This window comes from Leptidea sinapis, chromosome 41 (assembly GCF_905404315.1).
Source record: "Leptidea sinapis chromosome 41, ilLepSina1.1, whole genome shotgun sequence".
NCBI lineage: Eukaryota > Metazoa > Arthropoda > Insecta > Lepidoptera > Pieridae > Leptidea > Leptidea sinapis.
The window spans coordinates 8,955,888-8,975,827 of NC_066305.1; the positions used below are offsets into that span (position 1 = coordinate 8,955,888).

General features: G+C 33.7%; 2 protein-coding genes across 2 annotated transcripts in view; one reads left to right on the top strand and one right to left on the bottom strand.

The window, feature by feature from the left end:
- The window catches only part of LOC126976465 (patched domain-containing protein 3), an 80,983-nt gene extending 78,288 nt beyond the window's left edge, over positions 1-2,695 (top strand). Inside the window, exon 11 of the mRNA XM_050824795.1 lies at positions 661-2,695. Coding sequence (XP_050680752.1) covers positions 661-1,749 — 1,089 coding nt within the window. The 3' untranslated portion in view covers positions 1,750-2,695. The remainder of the gene's footprint in view (positions 1-660) is intronic.
- On the bottom strand, positions 2,116-19,225 carry LOC126976458 (uncharacterized). Its single transcript, XM_050824777.1, has 12 exons — positions 18,968-19,225; positions 18,636-18,877; positions 18,305-18,541; positions 17,968-18,221; positions 16,111-16,897; positions 14,324-14,493; positions 11,063-11,312; positions 9,909-10,083; positions 9,603-9,823; positions 6,333-9,305; positions 5,206-6,084; positions 2,116-3,121 (listed from the first exon to the last, which is right to left on the bottom strand). The coding sequence occupies exons 2-12, from the start codon at positions 18,873-18,875 to the stop codon at positions 2,831-2,833; spliced, it is 6,477 nt and encodes a 2,158-aa protein (XP_050680734.1). The 5' UTR covers positions 18,876-18,877; positions 18,968-19,225; the 3' UTR covers positions 2,116-2,830.
- Positions 19,226-19,940: the final 715 nt, after the last annotated feature.

A 19,940-nucleotide genomic window follows, 5' to 3' on the forward strand; every position in this document is an offset into this window, starting at 1 on the left:
CGCATGGGCCAGCCATCGTTTCCTTTTTATTTGTCAATGTGTTCCTTAACTACCTAGTGGCTTAATATTCAATACACTATGGAGCTACTTCCAAGCGTGGCTGACTGTTTACGACTTGTCAATCAAAACCGGTTACAATAACAATAGATTCGGTGACCTTTTCTATTTTGCTGTATGATGATGATCATACACTAGCGTATAGACTTGTTTGTCTATACGCTAGTATATTGTAAGTCTAAGGTCATAATTGCTCATAAAATGATTGCAAAATACCTTTACTTATTTACGAAGTGTGTGGATGGTGCAGCTACTGTACCTACTCAATAGCTTTTGTTTTGTATTAATTTACATTTACTTTTTTGACTTACTCGTGTAAAGCATTGACTATTTGAGTTGATTAATTTGTAATTGAGATGAATTGAAAAACGATGAAAAGAGTGGCAATGACTTTCCTGCTACTTCTCATTAGCTCAACCCTTTACAAAGTAGCGGTAGAAACAAAAATAAAAAATATTGACATTCATAAGTGTTGTATTTCCGTGACCTAGCTGAATAAAGTGTATTTAATTGGATGATTCGAACTATATTAGTTTTATACCAATATTATTAAGCTGTTTTACAATACTAACTTTTAACCGATAAATTTTCTTTTTGTTTCAGTTCGAGCTAGTGAAACCGACATCAATACAAAATCTCTGCTATGGGGCTCTTATGATGATGATAACTTCTTTTATTTTCATCCCCAACATACTATGTTCTCTATGGGTCGCCTTTAGCATTATTTCCATAGAAGTTGGGGTGGTTGGATATATGGCATTGTGGGATATTAATCTGGATTCTATATCGATGATCAATCTTATTATGTGCATAGGATTCTCTGTTGACTTTACCGCACATATTTGCTATGCGTACATGGCATCCAAAGCTCAATGCCCTAAAGAAAGAGTTAGTGAATGCCTTTATTCTTTAGGACTCCCTATTTGTCAAGGATCATTCAGTACAATATTGGGTGTAATTGCTCTACTTTTAGCCGACAGTTATATATTCTCTGTGTTCTTTAAAATGGTGTTTATGGTCATCTTTTTCGGCGCAATGCATGGACTGTTCCTTTTGCCTGTACTTTTGTCTCTATTCGGACCTGGCTCTTGCACAAGAAAACCCGATAGTGTAAAAATAGCCAAAGTGGAAAAAATCTTCCCAAATCCTTACTGTTTACCCCACCCACAACTGATGTTAAATGATCAAATATTTAATGGTAAAAACGGAAGCCCTAATGGAATATATAAGATATACGGCGAAGATAAAGATCTTGGCATTGGGACATCTGGTGAAGACACTAGTGAAAGCAGCTCTAATCAATCGCAGAGACGACAAATAGGAGATGACGGCTCTAGACAGAAGTATGAAGACGGGTGGAGGAGATTTAACTACGGTCAGAGTACGAGTCAATTCCAGCCATCTGGAGAATTAGATATTTACGGACACGATAGCGACAGAACTTGGCAAAGACAACGCTATGAGGCTAATCGTCGAGCTTTTGACAGTAACAAAAGACCACCTGGGCACAGAGAAGACGAGGTTACAAGTCCCAGGAAAACAAGTGATAGCGGTCCAAGAAGAGAAGGGGCATACAGAGTGACCAGGACACACTCCCATCACAATCTTCACAAACCACGCGCGCCCAGACGATCTAACTCCCACCACAACCTTGAGCACACCGACTATGTCGCAGAAATGCGATTCCCTTGACAGTGACTAAATTGAAAATTAAGTTCAAGGACTATTTTTTTCATGTGCTCAATTGTGGACCAAAGTATTATTTTTATAGTTACGTGAACTATATTGTTTGTCTGTATAATTTTTTGTCGTACCGTAGTATGGTATATTTGATTATATGAAAAATGTTAATAAATGACCTATTTATAATCACTTTATTAGTAAGAAGATATCTTTAAAATAGTAGAATGGTGATGGATAAATCTGCTGATATTTTGCGCTAGACAGTTTTGATTGCAAGTTTAAACAAGTATCTATAGCAATTAAAATCATTGCTTTCAAATAAATAATTCTACAGACAATTCCCTACATACTACAAATAGCGAAATTAAACAAGAATATTTCAAATTTTATTTATTACATTGCTCCTACGAACTAATACAGCAACTTATCAGGTATAGTCACTTAACTACAATAGAAAATAAGTTTATACCACTAAAGTAAAATTGGACAGTCTGTGTGATAATTATTTTAATGGGTGGGTGTTATGTAAGCTAGTACATAAATGTAAATAAGTGTTAAAAATAGCTAAGTCTTATATATTTAGAGCTTTAACTCAAGTATCCTGTGAATAGATTGTGATACCTTATATGCCATGTACCTTCTCTATTTTTCAAATGTGGTACCTCATTTATAGAACCCTGTATAAGAGTTTGGGCTTCATTATACAAAGATATTTTATGCTAATGTCAAAGACTCGCTACTCTCCAGCCAATATAAACTTTATCGCACTTATAAGCCTTACATAGTGCACGTCATGTTAATATTACACAAAATAATCCCGCGTTTTATTATACTGAGAGACATTAGCATAAAATGTAAATCTATAAATAATTTAAATTTACTTTGTTGATTTAGCCTTTGCCCGTGACTGAATATGTAAATATTTGTTTTGTAATAAATGAAATTAACTCTTTAATATTTGCTTTATTCGGCACCTAATTAATATAAAGACGACATAAACAATAATTAACGATCCTATCCGTTAAAAATGCATGCAAATTAAAATCTACATAAAAACATTTAATATCAATTAAAATCATAAACAGATTATTCAGGGCTTGTCATATACTTTCTTTAGTATATTGCTACATAAAAGTATTAAATTCTTTGAGTCAAGCTTGTTGCAAACATAATTTTCTATAACAGACATTATATCTTCTTCAGAATCTCCTGTATTATGACTAGCTTTTGCGATTAAACAATCCATTATTGTAGAGGATTTATCTGAAGTTAATGTCCTCAATACTAAATTGGTGAAGCTTTCATCTGAGAGTGATGAAGCTAAATGACTCTTTGATGTTTCATCCAATTCATCAGCTAACACTTGAACAAAATCAGCTCTCTGAAAGATTACAGTCAAATTAAATCACACCTAATTAATCATATGTTTGTAATGTTAAAATAACAGCTTTAATAAATGTACAGTACCATCAAAAATCAGTATTATTATAAATACTTAGTCTGGCCATAGATACTGTTACAATTAAAAAATAAACAAAATATTACATTTGAATTTGGAATCTGTCATTTTTTATAATTGTTCATTGGTTTTCTTATTTTGGCGCCAATACATTGTACAATATTTTTCGATATTAAATTGGAGTTGGGTGATTAAGAGAACCGTATCGCTGTGATTGCATTACACAAAGTAGCTATGGAGCCAAATACAATTTTTAAAACTTTCCATACGCTTGGTATTAGTAAAATGCTTGAGTACCGGGCTATTAATAGGTACAATGAGACCTCCTCTGTTTGTGACAAAAAAAGATCTAGCCGTCCACGTAGTGCTCGTACGAAAAGGGTGGTGAAAGCAGTAAGGGAAATAATTCGAAGAAATCCTGTCCGAAAGCAAAAGATTTATCTCGGGAGATGAAGAGAGCACCTAGAACCATTTTACCACCCTATTTTTACCCCGATTAGAGCGGTACGCAAAGGGAGGTACAATTGAGCAACATTTTAACAAACAAAATTACCGTTTTTATACTTAAAGTTCTAAGAAAAGCTACCAATTAGTCGAAAGAGCGCAACGTGGGCACTATCCGACTTCAGTGATGGTTTTGTGGGGTATTAGCTATGAAGGAGTAACTGAGCTATACTTTTGTGAAAAAGGTATCAAAACATTTGCATAAGTGTATACGATTTTAAGAAGAGATCTTGAGAAGGTAGTGAAGCCCCTTAACAACACCATGTTCAAAAACCGAGAATGGTCCTTCCAGCAAGACTCGGCGCCGGATCATAAAGCTCGGTCTGCGCAGTCTTGGTTGGAAACGAACGGTTCGTACTTCATCCGCTGGATTATGATTTCTGGTCAGTTTTAGAGAGGTATGGCTTGCTCTAAGCGCCATGATAATTTGGAGTCCCTAAAACAATCCGTACGTTTGCCAATGAAGAATTTTCCCATGGAAAGAGTGCGTGCTTCTATTAATAACAGGCCTCAACGTTTTAAGGACTGCAGCCAATAGAGACCACTTCTAATAATCTTTTTATATTTTAAATTGTTTTATATTTATATATCAAACTAACACACTGTAAAAGAAATAAATGTTATTTGCAATAAAAAAAATTTTTCTTTGTTTCAGTATTTATGGCTAATAAGACCTAGGTATATATATATATATACTGTTCAAATAACAGCATATCCAAACTTAAAAAGGATGTGTGTCGTATTTAAGGAAAGTGTAAAATAAACAAAATTGTGTAATTAACTTGGCGTTTTTGCTAAAATTAAAATATAAAAATTACATTTCAATTGCTAGAATAAAATGGTCTTGCCTCGTATTAGCGTTCGTCTCGTTCGCAAATAATCACTCTATATCAAATTCTAATAAGCGTACACACTTTGAATATTACTGCCACGAAATAAGGTGTTAATTTGAATGAATGTTTGAATGTAGATAGCATTTTATAACGTACAAGTAAATGTTTATATATATCCAAAGCCGCTCGGACATTTTTTGACGATCTTTTAACCTGATATCCCGCGCATATACAAGTCCCGCGCACCCGCAGAAGCTGAGCTGTTTTGGAGCCAAACCTAGCACGGCCACTTGAATATCTATATATATCACTTATATCCACTTGTGTTTACAATAGTCGAGATAGTTATGTTATGGGTTGCTAAGTAAACAAGCTTGGTTATTGTAAACAAAAAACGTGATTTATGAAAGATTCGTTTATAGCGCCGCTCTTTCAGAGTTGTACGAGAAATTGTGACTATTTTGCTGCTAAACGCGTCAAAATAAAAATATTGCAATAGAATTTTTTGTATTATTTTAACTATAGTGGGCACGTTACAATATATATGATCTTATAATTTCTTTCAAAAAATTTTTTTTTTCCAAAAAAAAACAATTCCACAAAATAATTGTGATAGTGAGTCTAGTTGTTTATTGTACGTCAAATAGTGAAAATCAAATAAATACATACCTCTACTAAGCATGACGAAATAATATCTTCAGTTGATTTAGAGTCAGATCCATCAGTTTGTACACTGCTATGAGACAAGTTTACTTCATCAGTCTGCATACCGTTAGACTTAATATCTTTTATAATTGTCTGTGGTTCCGTTTCGGCTACATTTTCTACCATATCTGAATTTATATCCTTACTGGTATTGTCCAAAACTTCAACATGATTACTGGTATTCTCTAAAACTTCAACATCATTACTGGTATTCTCTAAAACTTCAACATCATTACTGGAATTCTCCAAATCATTAACATCACGTATATTAGGAGATTCTTCATTCGTGATTATTTTGTCTACTTTTATCTTGTTAAAGTAATTATTTAAAACTTTTCGGGCTGTCTCAACTTTTGGTGCCTTAATGCATAGTCTAGATATTTGTAGTTCAGTCATCTTTGCCATGTCACCAACTGTACTCGCTGTGTCGTCAATCTTATTAAGTAGCAATAATTTCATGGAGGGCGATGATAACTCTGCTGCAACGTTTGCTATAGAATCCTTACAGTTTATGAGATCAGGACAAATTGGTAAAGTGTCATTAAAGTCGCTTGTTTTTGTAACAACTGCCACCGGGGTATTATCCAGATCCATTGTTTGGGTGTCTGTATCTTGTGTAGGAACTGGACTGAAGCTTTCAATTGTATTTGTTAACGCCATGTCTAATTTAAATGCTGTATCAAGCCTTCTTTGTGATTTATGTGTCTGTGTTTGTTGGCGCATCTGTCTTTCTAGACGTTTTGAACCTGAATTCTGTGGTGAATTAATTCCACTGGGTTCTATATATTTCTTCACACACAGAGTCGTGGACACAGGTGGATCATGAAAACTAACTCGTTTTTTCTGAAAAAAAAAAGAATTACATGTCAAATAATATGATAACGAAATATTGCAGGGGACATTCCTTCAATATGTAGGCATTTATGAATTTATGTTCTGTTTCCATGAAGACAAGAGCAGTGTAACTCTTGACAATCTAGATTTTGAATTGACATAGGTCTGAATTGATTTTACGCAGTTATGTTGTGTTTATCACTTCTTTTAGGTAATAAGTGAGCATTTCAGTAGTAAATTGGCTGAAATTCTTTTACCTTACTAGCGGGGGATGGTGATGCGTCATCAGCAATATCGGCAAGTTTACGTTTTAAGATTGGCCCAGCAGGACTGCAGTCATTTGACGGTAAAGTTCGTTTCAACTTAAGAAATGTGGTAGACTCCTCATTCCCGTTAGATACGTCGCCATCAATTATTACAGTATTACTGTATGAATTCTTTAAATTTCTTTTCACTGAAGTACTAATAAACGTTGATTTTCTCATACCATCATCTTGTAATACATCTGTATTGGGAGTTTTACTTAATGGGTCTAGATCGCAGAGGCCTAATATTTGTGCGCTCCGACCTACAGGCCGCACTTGAGGTCTGTTCTTTTTTAATGATAACGAGGAACTAGGACTCGAAGTCGTAACTGAAATTCCATCTCTTGGTGGAGACAAATCTCGTCTTTCTGGTGATGTTTTATCTTCTGTAAATATTTCGGGCGAATTACACTTTTCTATTGGTTCTCCATTACTTTGAACTGGTGCTGAAAGTTGGATTACAACATAATCTTTACTGGTTTCAGGCGATGGCGTGCGGTCATCTCTAATAGGACTCAAGGTTTTTATTGGAGATATTTCTAATGTATTATTGTGAAAATCTTGTTTTCGTTGTTCTTCATCTCTAAATGGAGACGATACAGTTTCTTCACTGTTACAGTTACCCAAAACAGAATCAGTAATAGTTTTAGTTGTTTCATTTGCAGTAACTAATGCATTTGAATCTTCTGATAATGTAATTGTTACATCTGGATTTTGGCTATTTGGTACTTGTTCGCTATTGTTTAAATTACATTTGATCGATTCAACTCCTTCAATATTAACTGGATTACTTAGCGTGCTGTGTAAATAAGGGTCCATAGGTTGTGTGTCAGCATTAGCCGTATTTTGAGAATTGAATTCTGATGTATTATTACAAGCTTGCGTCATTTGTGTTTCGGTTTCCTTCGGGTCAATTATGATTTCTTCAGTTATGGGTTCTGTGTCCATATTTTCTGTTAAATCTACGATATTATCTTGTTTCTCAGGTGGTTTGTTAGTCAAATTAGTATCGTTTTCAATATTTTCGCTGCTTTCTGCACTACTATTAGTGTTCATTATATTTTGGGGTGAACAATTGAGTATACTAAGACTTATTGGGGTCACCCTCACTCTTAGAACTTTTTTATTTGATTTTTCCGATACGGATGAATCTTGTGATCCTTCTATGAAATCCTGTGAAGCAGGTATATCTTCAATATTTTGAGACTGAACAATATCGGAAGTTTCATTACAAGATTTAGCATCATTGTCTGTTTCGTCTGTTTTGATTATATTACCTAATTTTTTTCTGGTACATGGCGTGTTTAATAAAGTCTTTCGAGCCCGCTTTTCCGACGGTGCATTTAAAAAAGGATGTCCATCTACCATATCAATAGCTAAACTTTTTTCAATGCGAGACTTTCGACTGGATTTTTTTGATGTTGAGTTTTCGATACTAATAACTGTTTCAGTAGTGGCCGCCCTTTTTGGTGTAGATAAAATTTCTGTATCTTTTGCGAGGGTTATATCAGTTATATCTGTTTCATTTTCATTCAAAGCAGTAGCCGCAGTTACAAGTCCGTTAGCAATTTCTTCTATCTTTTTTTCAGTATTCTCTAATTGTTTATTTATTTCGGGCACAGTCTCAACACTCAAATTCTTTTCTTTTTGCTTATCATTAGTACATCCGCGATTTGATTCTGGCGAGGCTAGGTTGGTGTTGTAATCTTTATTTTTTACGGTGACCGTGTTTTCAGTTATCTTTATATTATCTCCATCTTGAACTACCAAATCATCATTGGGAACATTGATTTCTACATCACAATGTTGAGAAATTTCATATAAAGAACTTTTTTCAACAATATTAGCGTCATCGGTCTGATCGTCTTGAGATTGTGATTGATTTCGGGATTCCGAACTACGTCGCCTTCCAAGTAGAACTTGTGTATCATCAAACTTTTTAGGAAACCTTTTCATTCGAGATGGTCTTATAGAGTTCAAGTGAGAAGGTGCGGAGTTAATACCTGATGTTCTAGTTTTAATCATTTTTTGGGGCGTTTTACATGGATTTTCACGTAAACTGGTATTTAGGTCATTTTTTCCCTCAGCCTTATTTGACTTTTCAATTAAATTTCTTACATTTTTAATAACACGATCTTTTAGAGCTATTCTTGGCGAAGTAGATGTTTTATTTCCGAAGAGCGAATTCTCTTGATTGTTAACAGCAATAACTTTTGTTATAGATGATTCTTTTGGTGAATTTAAGGTGACATCAACGTTATTCATTATATTTTCTACCATTTTAGGCCTAAATTCGGTATTGGGAATATTTTTAAGAGTACAAGCTGATACTTTGCTATTTTCTGATGATGTTTCCGATTTACTAGATGAGGTTGTATCCATTGAATCAGTTCTCCATGTCTTCTGCTTAAACTCGTCTTGTGATTGCGACAAATCTTGATATAATGCTGGAATGTCTTCTCCTTTTCTTTGAAATTTTTCCTTTTGTTTATCTGTCATAATTTTTTTGTTTAATTTCCAATTTGATTCAACTACAACAAATTCTTCACCATTGTCTAAAACAGTATCAACTATTTTAACATTTTTTCTTTTCCTCTTTGTGATACCTTTCTTTTGATTAGGAGACAAAAATGAATTGTTACTATCCTTTAGTTTACTTGTTTCAGGATCTTGTAATTGATTTTTATCTTTATTTTCCAGTTTATCAATTAAAACTTTTATTCGACGATTATTAACATCAAAGTGACGTTTAAGTAAAACTAAAACAGAATTTGAAAGGGTATCTGTCATAGTACTACAATTACAAAAATCGGTGAGACCCTCAATGATTGTGGTTTTAAAAATGCATTGATGTGTCACATTACTATTTACAATATCTGCAATTGTTAATATGAGCTCTTTATAAGCAAGTTGCAACTGTTCTGTCTGAAAAAAATAAAACATAATAGCATTAATAGATGATCCATAGTTTTAAATCATGACACTTTAATTATCCACATATTTAAAAAAATTAAAACGCGATCAAACCCCGATTTTATTTATTTATACCTATGATGCAGACACTGTATATTACTTCATCTGAACATAACATAAAAATACAGAATTTCACAGACGAAAAAAATTATAGTATTCCTGCAGTAGTTTCTACCGCAACAGATTGTCAAAAAATATGGTTAAAACATATGAAATATGTCTCCACACCCTGTTGCTTTCATACCTTACCTTAAGAGTTGTTTCTTCGATACATGTTTTAAAAAGCATAAGCACTTCATTGATAATCAAAAACACAAATTGAAACAAGTCAAGTTTTAAATTATCTGTCAATTTGGTTAATATAATCTTGAGAGTATCAATTATAGGAATAATAAATGGTACAATATTGTTATTGTTCTGCCCAACAACAAGTTTCTTCAGAAACTCAACCTCATCATAGATTGTAATATCTGAAAAAACAAAACAACACATCTTTAGTTTTAAAATATACAAACAATAATAATAATTGTTAATTTTTTTTTAAAATATGCAAACCTTCATCCTCTAATTTGCGGTTTATTAAAGCTAATGTTGCTCTTATCGCAAATGTTTTATCAAATTCCTTCTTTGAGAAGGGCATCTTAAAAATCATTTGTTCCAAGTCGTCTGATGGCAATCTGTTGATTACATATGCATACAAAGAGAGCCAGATTTCTGTATATTTATTAGTCTGAAATTCAAATTAAACTTATATTATGCATAAAAGCATTTAATGTTCATCACATCAATTACTTTAAGAATAGTATTTTTTTGTAATCAATTTTATCCATGTTGAACTGCCCAAGTACTGCCAATAAACTTATGTTTTTATTAATGCCCAGTATCCACCAAAGCGGAGAGGAGAGATGTATTTTGATAACCTATCAGATTTCGTAACTTACATCTCCTCTCCGCTTAGCATCGGTGGTAATGGATCAAGCAGAGATGATAGATGTCTCATTATCATGACGGCTTCCTTTCGTAGACATTACTTGACTGATTTCGAGCGTTCACAACTCACATCTCCTCTCCGCTTTGGTGGAAATAACATGACAGCTTCGTGGCATATCTCCTCTCGTCTTCTCTCCGCTTTGGTGGATACTTTTACCTTTGACCTTAATAAAGGGAGCTAGTCAGGTAAACTCCACGAGTGCCTCATTAGGGAGTGTTAACATTTTGGTGGAGTATAACTGGAGCCGGTGCTCCCTCGTAACATCAGCAGATAATGGTGGATATTGCTTGCCAAAGGCTTATAATCTAACAATGTATTCCTCTTCGTGATCATATGGTGTAGCAGAGGCAATTGAAGAGCAAGAAGAACCTTGAAGAAAGTAGTCCCGAGGCTAGCTGGATGTGCCGTTGCACAGACTTTGATCAGGCCTCCATGAGATGCTGGCCTATAGGTGACGAACCTAAAGCGCATTCGTCACCTTGGGGTGGTATTGCGCCGTATCCGACGTGATTGAGGATTCGGCAGCAATTTAGCGGCTGCCACCGGGAATAACGGGACCGGGATTCAAGTACCCACGGGAGCGCGGTGATTACGCAAGTGAATACCGTATTTCCGCCAACGGGACCATCTAAGAATACACATAGGTTTTAGTGCGTGCCAGTCCCACATAATCCTGTGTATAAAAATAAATTAAAAAAGGGCGATTAAATATACTTACATTTGTAAATACAGGTGTAACTTTGAATGGCCACATCATTAGGTCTTGCAATTCACAAAGGAGGGGAAATATAACGTTGTTACGCTGAATTATAGACTCTGCAATGGCGGCCCATATCAGAAGACCCCTTTGGTTCCAAGGTAATTCTATTAAAATATCTTCGAAGGGCATGCACGAATTTTTACTGGCCATCTCAAGTAAACAATCTGAACAAGATCTCAGAATTTTTACTGAAGCTTCTACTCCACAACTGGAAAAACAATTTTTTGAACCAAATAAATATCTTGATATATAGCTGCTCTTTACTTACACCAACCCTTAGATCATTTATACGTTCAAATAGACTGTTACAGCGGCGATGAAGCCATAAAAAATGGGGTTGACTGCTAAACTCTATTTTGAGCAATGCACGCACACTAACACAAAGTGACTTACAAACTGCGAGTGTAAGACGTAGCGTGTAACGCACACTAATGTAATAAACCTGGCCTGTTTTCATGTGTAGCAGCAAGAGACTCTTCTAGTCATTATTCAGGCCCACCTTAACTAAATGGACTTAACTGGACAACGAAGTAGTACACAATTTTTAGTGGTCCTGAGTACATATTTTATGCTTTTGTGCTTAAACATGCACTTACCTACTTCAATACATGTAAAGTTTATATAAGCAAAACATTTTTAATTTTAGCGAGTACCACAGTAATTGTTTTAATAAAGTGGTTATATGCGGTTAAATTCAAGAAAATAGAGGTGTACTATTACCGTACATTTTCTTGATATTAAATTTGATTTTATTAGTTGAACATCTCTTTAATCATGATAGATTTACAAAGAGTTTAATATCTTTAATTGAAAAATAAATTAATTTTTATATTTGCGGTATTTCAGATAATAGATGCGTCGTATACATTTACTTGATATTAAAAATGATTTATTTAATTTATTGAACATCTTCTATCATGATAGATATACAATAAACATACAGATTAATTATATTTAATAAAAAAAATACAGTATGAAATTTGCGGTATTTCGCGTCATTGTCTCGGCGCGCGAAACAAAGATTGTCAATATTATCGTGATTATCAATATCCTAATAAATTTCTTATTTCACCGTATACTTTATCATCAACATTAGTTTTAATGTTATTGAAAAACGTATGAAACGCGTGTGCATCGATTATATCACTAGACTAAGCATTTTAATGTCAACGTAAGAAAAAAATAGTTAATATAATTTGCCAAGATGCTGCTAGATAGATATATTGTGTAATTTTCACTTTTGCCGCGTTGGCTGTATGGGTGTAACCTTTGCCATTCATTGTAGTAAAAATAAAACCACTCACCAGAGATTAACCCGCCCATTTAAGCAGCAACTCGAAAAATTGTTGTAGGTGTTGGTTTGTTTAATTTTTGTGTCATTTAAAATTAAAAAATAACTCACAAAACGTCAATCATTTCAATGTTCGCCTGCGGCTTACATCGTAACCCACACCACTCAAGTTTTTTGACCCTTCTTATACAACTGCTGTATAAAATAGTATTAATACTTTCACTGTTAGCCATAGAAGGGTTTGTAGAGCATTGCGGCTTCAATTATGCTATATTAAGACGCTTTTATCATGCTTGGCGTTTTAAGAGCACAGGTGTATTGTATAAACCACTACAATATTTGTTGTTTGTGTATGTCTGTCAAGACAAAACATGTGCCTACTCTTAAATTTATAACAGCTTTACTTGTGAATATTTCTGGCAAATAAAGAACTTTGTCTTTAAAAAATCCACATGTTTTGTTGAGGCAGGTAATCCCAAGATTGCTTAGCGGCCGTGTAAATCGTGTGTATGTGTGTGTGCGTCAATTGGGGCGCTCTAGTATGAAGTAGTATATCTAGTACTGTTCTTTACCTGTATTGTACTAATAATCAAATCAGATCTATTTTTATTTTATAGGGACATCATATTACACTTGAAATATGTCATTTTTTTCATACAGCTCATTCGGAAGGCAGTTTTCCTCAGAGAAGCATGAGCAAGAAACTCTAAGGTTGCTCTTTTCAAAACAGATTAGGTTTTACAAGTTCATATGTTTCATGCAATTTACAAATCATTTCAATTCCAATATATGCAACGTGACGCAACAAAAATACTCAAACGTCAGAAACAGAAAGCCTTTTTTTGACGCGCAACGTGTCACGCGTCAAATAAAAAGAAAATTAAATTAAATACACAAGAGTACAGTAGATGCATTAATCCACACATACCGTAAATAAATAAAGGCATTATGCGTTTTTATTTTATTTATTAAAAAAACATGAAGCAGACCTCCTGGTAACAAGATCATCCAGCCACCACAAGCAGCGCCCGTTCACGAGCATGACGCATGGACCAGCCATCGCCTCCCTTGACCATATTTTAGGAAAGGGATCGACCCGCCCCACGTCGCTGCCACAAGCAGTGGCATTTAAGCGAGCATGACGATGCCTGTCACGAATGATAATATATAATGACTGGGGAAGCTGACTAATGAAATCTAGAGGAAATTCACGTCCTCCTAGATGGTGACTCCTTTAAATGCGGCCCTCACTGCATTCACTTACCCCCTTATTCATAATAGTCTGCTAACTTAAGGCGCGGACTGACTAGGATTGTAAATGCTACAACCATTGTACATTGTACAATATTTGTGTTGATCAAGTGGCTAAGCTACAAATGGGCATTTATTTTACTGGTTTTCTTTTGTTTATTCAAAATAAACATATTAAATTGAACAATTGTTCGGTTGAAGTTTTAGAAAAATACTAATTTTATTAAATTCTTAAAAAAAGAATGTTGTTATCGCTGAAAATTCAAAGATTTTTAACCCCAAACTTTATTTTTGGGAAGCAACTTCCGAATTTCTTATTGGATATTTCAAACTATATATAAATATTCTATTAGGTTAAAATTTTTCTTTAAGTCCTTTTTTTGGTACTGTATTTTCTTCGTCAGAATATTTTCATTGTGTCATCTTGTTATTGATTCTCTAAGAAACCAAATTTTGTGGATATTGAGGTGTGACCGCGCCTTAAAGCATTGCTAATTCTCACTCTCTCTTCTTCTATTGACCTAAGTCAGAATGAGAAAAAACACTCCTTAGCGGCTGTTTAAAGTTAGCGGACCATTATGAATAAGGGGGTTAGAAAATGACAAAGCATGAAACATGCTTTTTACATGACGTAATGAAGGTGCAGAAGTATATAAAATTAAGAGGTTGATTCTTACCTGTTATAAAAAAGTTCATTGCATGGATCCAGAATTATAGACAATACCTCTGGTCCCGGAGCATTGAGGTCGCCTTTATTCGCAAGCAGACATCTAATTTTCTTATCATCATCACACAGAATTGGTAATAAGTCACAAATTATGAACTCTGACGCTTTACCTCGTGATTGCTGTAATCAAGTAAATGTTGTTAGAGATGTCAAGGTTTTCATTACAATAATATTGTTTGTGCTTCAATTCTAAAATTAGGTTATATTTGTTCGATGCAATAACTGTATTTCAATTGTTATAAAGTTAACTATGTGCATTAAGTCATATGTATCAAATGTTAATATATATATATATATCTCCTAAAATAATATACTGACAATTATCGGGATGACTTCATAGAGTGCAGTTTACTCCTACTTGAGAGATAGGATAGTTTTTATATCGATTTGGAACCCATAATTATTTTTATTTCCAATGTTTGTTTTGTAAGGACATATTTTCTATGTGAGATTTATTAACACACGGTTTGACAGTTCTGCTGTGAAACAATTTCATTATAACAACAGGGAGCATATTTACGAAAGATCACTATTTTATTTATTATGTACAGAGCAATGTGCAGACATGACATTGACTGGCAACAGTCAGCTAGTTTATAATAAAGTACTTGTTGCTATTGAACTCGTTATAATGGCAAAATGTTTTACAAACCAACATTAGCAGCAATATTCACCTAAAAAATAAATTACGGACTGAAAATTGCCAGAGTCCTAAAAAAATCATTAGATCAAAATAAAGTAGAATTAATTATACCACTAATTTAGTCAAGGGCCACTGAGGATACCAACAACTACCAACCTTTAGAAATTCTACCAGTGTTTAGTAAAACCTTTGAAAATGTAACACTAATTTAAATTGCCACACTTTTCGGCAAATAATTTACTACACCCTTTGGCCTTTCACAATTAAGAGTATTAACATTATAAGCAGGTTTTGTGGTGTCATTCCTTTATTAAACCTCATTAGTCATTGACTTAAGGGGTTACTCAAGTAAACCAAATATTCAACTAGTTATAATTTCCTTTCTATCTCATTGACTTGTCAGATTTCCCTCTGAAATGTGTATTACTGCCACAGAACACAATTCCGAAAAGTCATTTTGTCAAAAAAAACTGTCATGGGATTCCTCAAATAATTGATTCATCTAGACCAAGGGTTCCCAAAGTGTGCACCTAGGGACTAAACACACACCATGAAGCACTCCCCAAAGCTTAAGGTTTGACCGAAATTCTAGACAGGCTTAAAAAAAAACACACTCATATTGGAAACAGTGTTTCAGTGAACATCGTGATGGTATCTATTATAATATGGGGCAGGTATGAACCAATACAAGCACTTATTCATAAAAAACCAACACATTCTATGGGATCTCACTGTGTCATCACTAGAGAAGTTACTTCTTGAATGTCTCTCAAAATTAAAACCAGTGCTGCAAAAAGCTGTGCTTCCTTTTGTGGTGTTTCCAGGATGATAACACAATATCCTTGTTTCTTGTTAAAAAAAAGCGGGTACTGCTGTGATTCCTCTGGTTGGAAGAGAAGGTGGGTGATATCACTTAGCATAAAGTGACCTGTACGCTCATTTGTCCTCTTTTCTATAAAAAATGATACAGTCAAGCAAATCTGTATTACACTAGTGTTTTAAATCAATAGCAAATCCCTTTTTTCTGGTGATCAATAATTATTTAAGAAAATATTGTAACAAGGTATGAAAGAAGTATAGAAACATAGATTTACCTGCACAGTTTCACGCAACAATGTCAATATCTCAAAAAATAAGTCTCTTCGTATGCTATTATCTGGTAAGTCTCCCAATGTCGCAATAAACGATCTCCAAATACACTGTGCCTTATTTTTCACTTCTTCTCCAATTTCCATACACACTTTAAAAACTGATCTCAGGGTATGCATCCAAACTTTCCAGTGTTTAACTAATTGCGATGCATTTACAATTTTTCCATCTAGTCTTTTTTTACTGACACATCCAGCACATTTATAATGACCAAAGATATCAGCGACTCCCTCAATACACAAACATTTAGTGGTATGAGAAAGCATTCCAGGGATTATTGCAGGATTATTGGATTGATTATTGCTTATTGAATTTCCAAAGCAGAATGTCAAGTATGGTACAACTGTAATATCAAAATACTTATTCACTATTGTTTGATATTTAACTATGAAACACCACCAAGTAGAAAATTTTGCAATAGCAACTTCTTCGTGTTTCGCATTGTTTGCATTAAGTGGAGTAAGCAGCAGTTTAATTCTTTTTATCACGTTAACATCCTTTGTCTCTGTACACAAGTTATTGATGAGCGCTTCCCAACATTTGAATGCCCGACATCTGTTTGTAACATCCATTTTGAATGCATTTTCCACAACTGGCAGCATTGCATTAATTGGAAACCCATATTTTAAACTTCTTGTTATTTGATTCTTCAAAAGTCTTACAAATACTATCCACAGCCTGTGCCAAAGATCGTTATTTTTCTCTAAAAGGTTTATCAGTATAACAGGGTATCTGTAAGAAAAGTTACAACAATAATAGTTTGGCATGTGTTTAATGTACTGAACTATCTAAAATTAGATGCTACCAATTTGAAAATGTCAAGGAACTGTTTTCACCACATCTAATATGCATACACCACAATTTGTTTCAATATTTACCATCAATCACACCCAATAAAATTAGAAAACAAATATTCTAAGCTTTGTGGTCTACTTTAAGATGACATTGGAAAACTTGTGGTATAACATCCAGTAGGAAGAACAGAATAGAAGTGTATGTTTTCGATGTGCCCCTATATTTTAACTTGATGTTAATGTTGTTAGTGAGAGAGATGAAGTAAATATCAAGCTGTCATTGCTGGCTGTTATTTGATTAGCATCAATTTTATTCAATGCTTGTTATTTTCTTTTAAAATATAACTCTTACGCCAATTGAGACATGATTGTATTTTATGTACGAAGACATTGTACTGGTTACATGTCAGGTTTGTTGTTACACAATTGACTTCATATTAATCAGTTGAAGAAATATATTGTAAAATGATTAGAATTAAATATTAAATAGATTAGAACTATTAATATAGTTATTTTTAAATGTGCCACATAAAATTCGAAATTGTTCCTCACATGAAAATAATGAATATTTATGATCAAAATGATTAAAGAAAAATTAAGCAGTGTGTGTACTTTAAGTCTAATGTTAATACTTTACTGTAAAACTAAATAAAAAAATTATTTATTACGAGAAAACTTCCAGTAAGGCATAAGTATCATTATCTCTAGGCCCTAAGTTATATGCTGCTTGTGGTGGCGACATGGTTGAGAGACAATGGCTGGTCCATGTGCCTCGTGAAAGGGTGCTACTTATGTTAGCTGGCTGATCTGTTACCAGAAACTATGCTTCATCTATTTAAAATTAAAGTTATTATATTTTTTACAATCGTAAGCCGTCTATTTTAACACTATTTAACACATTAATTGCTAAACCAATATAAATTTTTCTTCCATCCCTGGTTAGAAGTGAAGGACAACTATCTTAAATTACATCTAAACATAACAAAAACAAAGGAAACTTAAACTAACTTAGCTGTTGTGGATATGCATTCCAGAAAGATTTCCCAAAGGGGGTTATATTCATAATCAATGAAGACTATCTCTTCAGTAAGAGTTTCACAACATGTGACTGCATCATTACCCTCGGCAATTGACAATTGAGGTATTGCCAATAACACTGTTGGTAGAATTTTTCCGAACCAGATATCTAAGCCATCACATACAAATTTCTTTTTCAAATCTGGTTGCAAAATATTGAGTAGCTTTGTGATAATTCTTGTAAACTGTAAAAAGCAGTATTATCAATAATAAGCAAATAATACTTATTAAAAGTATAAGCACATTACATAAAATGTGTAGTAATTACCTGTATTCTAATGGAGACAGGCAGATTTTCTTGACAGTACAGTTCTATAACTTCAAATAAATTTTTGGAATTATTTAATACTAACACAATTAGAGTTTCCTCCGGAAATTTGAGCAAGATATCGAAAATGAGAATTTTTATTGAGTCTATTTTAACAATGTGGACACATCTTTTAAGATAGTTTAACAGACAAAGAGCCAGGGAAGCCTGATTTCTAAATTGAGTGCATTCACTGTCCTGAAAATATAAATAAGTATTGTTTATATTACTAGATAATAAACATCAAAATATTTTAATTACAAAACATTCCAAAATCATACAATACCCTTACCTTTAATTTATTCAGGAAACAACTTATTATATTGAGGTTATTTACTGTGTACAGCTTATCACCATTATCAAGGTTCTGTTGTAAAAATAATAACAATTTTTTTACAACAGACTCATTAATTGAATTTTTGGCTTCTAATGCTGTTTGGATACTTGAATAATATCCACTATCAATAGTATAATCATCAACGTTTTCTAAGATACTCTCAAGATCAGTTTTCATTGTTATTATTTTAGCCATGACTGAAATTGAAATGTTAACAATGTAACAATTAGTATAGAAAACTTAAATGAAATTATTATAATTATTAAAAAATAAACAATCTTGTTTACCTATATATTTTCAAGCACAGAGTACTTTTAGACTTGAAATTTTCAAGTTTGTTTTACCGTCCCAAGGATGATCATAATAGCAAATGTATCTCGATCAGCTTATTTATTACAGCAATGTTTAATAGTTCAAAAATAATATACACTATACAGCACTGATAGTTAGTAGTTTATTTACAATCAACAATTCCGTACTGAACTGATTAGGTATGCGTTAAAATGCATAAATTTTAAATAAAAATTTGTAAATTCTGCTCTATGCAGAAGCTAAAAGCTATTGACCAAATTTGACAGTTCATACGTCAATATAACGTTTCTGGCGCGAAAAATATTTATTTGAAGCCACAGAGTTATGGAGTCGCAGTCATTTTATGATTTCGTATGTCACGCATAATACGGTGTCATCCGTTTACAAACGCTCGCTGTTATGAAATATCCCTTCGGCGAAATGTATATTGCCTTGTCATTGTATAATATGCCGCAATATTTTATGGACAATACAAACGTAGCTTACAAACTGCCGCGGCAAATTAAAGTGTTTAGTTCTATTTCTTTTTTTACCATGCACGTCGCTGCTGATCAAAGCATTAAAAAGTGTAGTAGGCACATCGAGTAGTATGCACATACCCATTTCATACAAAAACTATTGAAACCGGTCCAATTTCTACGTGTACAAAGGACTTTCCAGAAAAATACGTTAATTTTAAGGATGTGTTTAATAGCCTAAATTTGTTTTAGGGACTAAGTGGCGTACAAAGTCCAATTCATTTCAAGCACACGCCGGCCGCTACCGTAAACCGTTGCACGCTACGTTCGGCTCGAGCGTTGTTCTATCAGTCTAAATCTGTTTTTGGGACCTACTGGTGAACAAGGGCCGATTCGGTTCCAGTATTGTTACTGGCCCTTAGGTTATAGCTTATAGGTTATCACGGGCTATTATCCGCAACTCGACGACTACAGCGCGCCTATTTTGCGT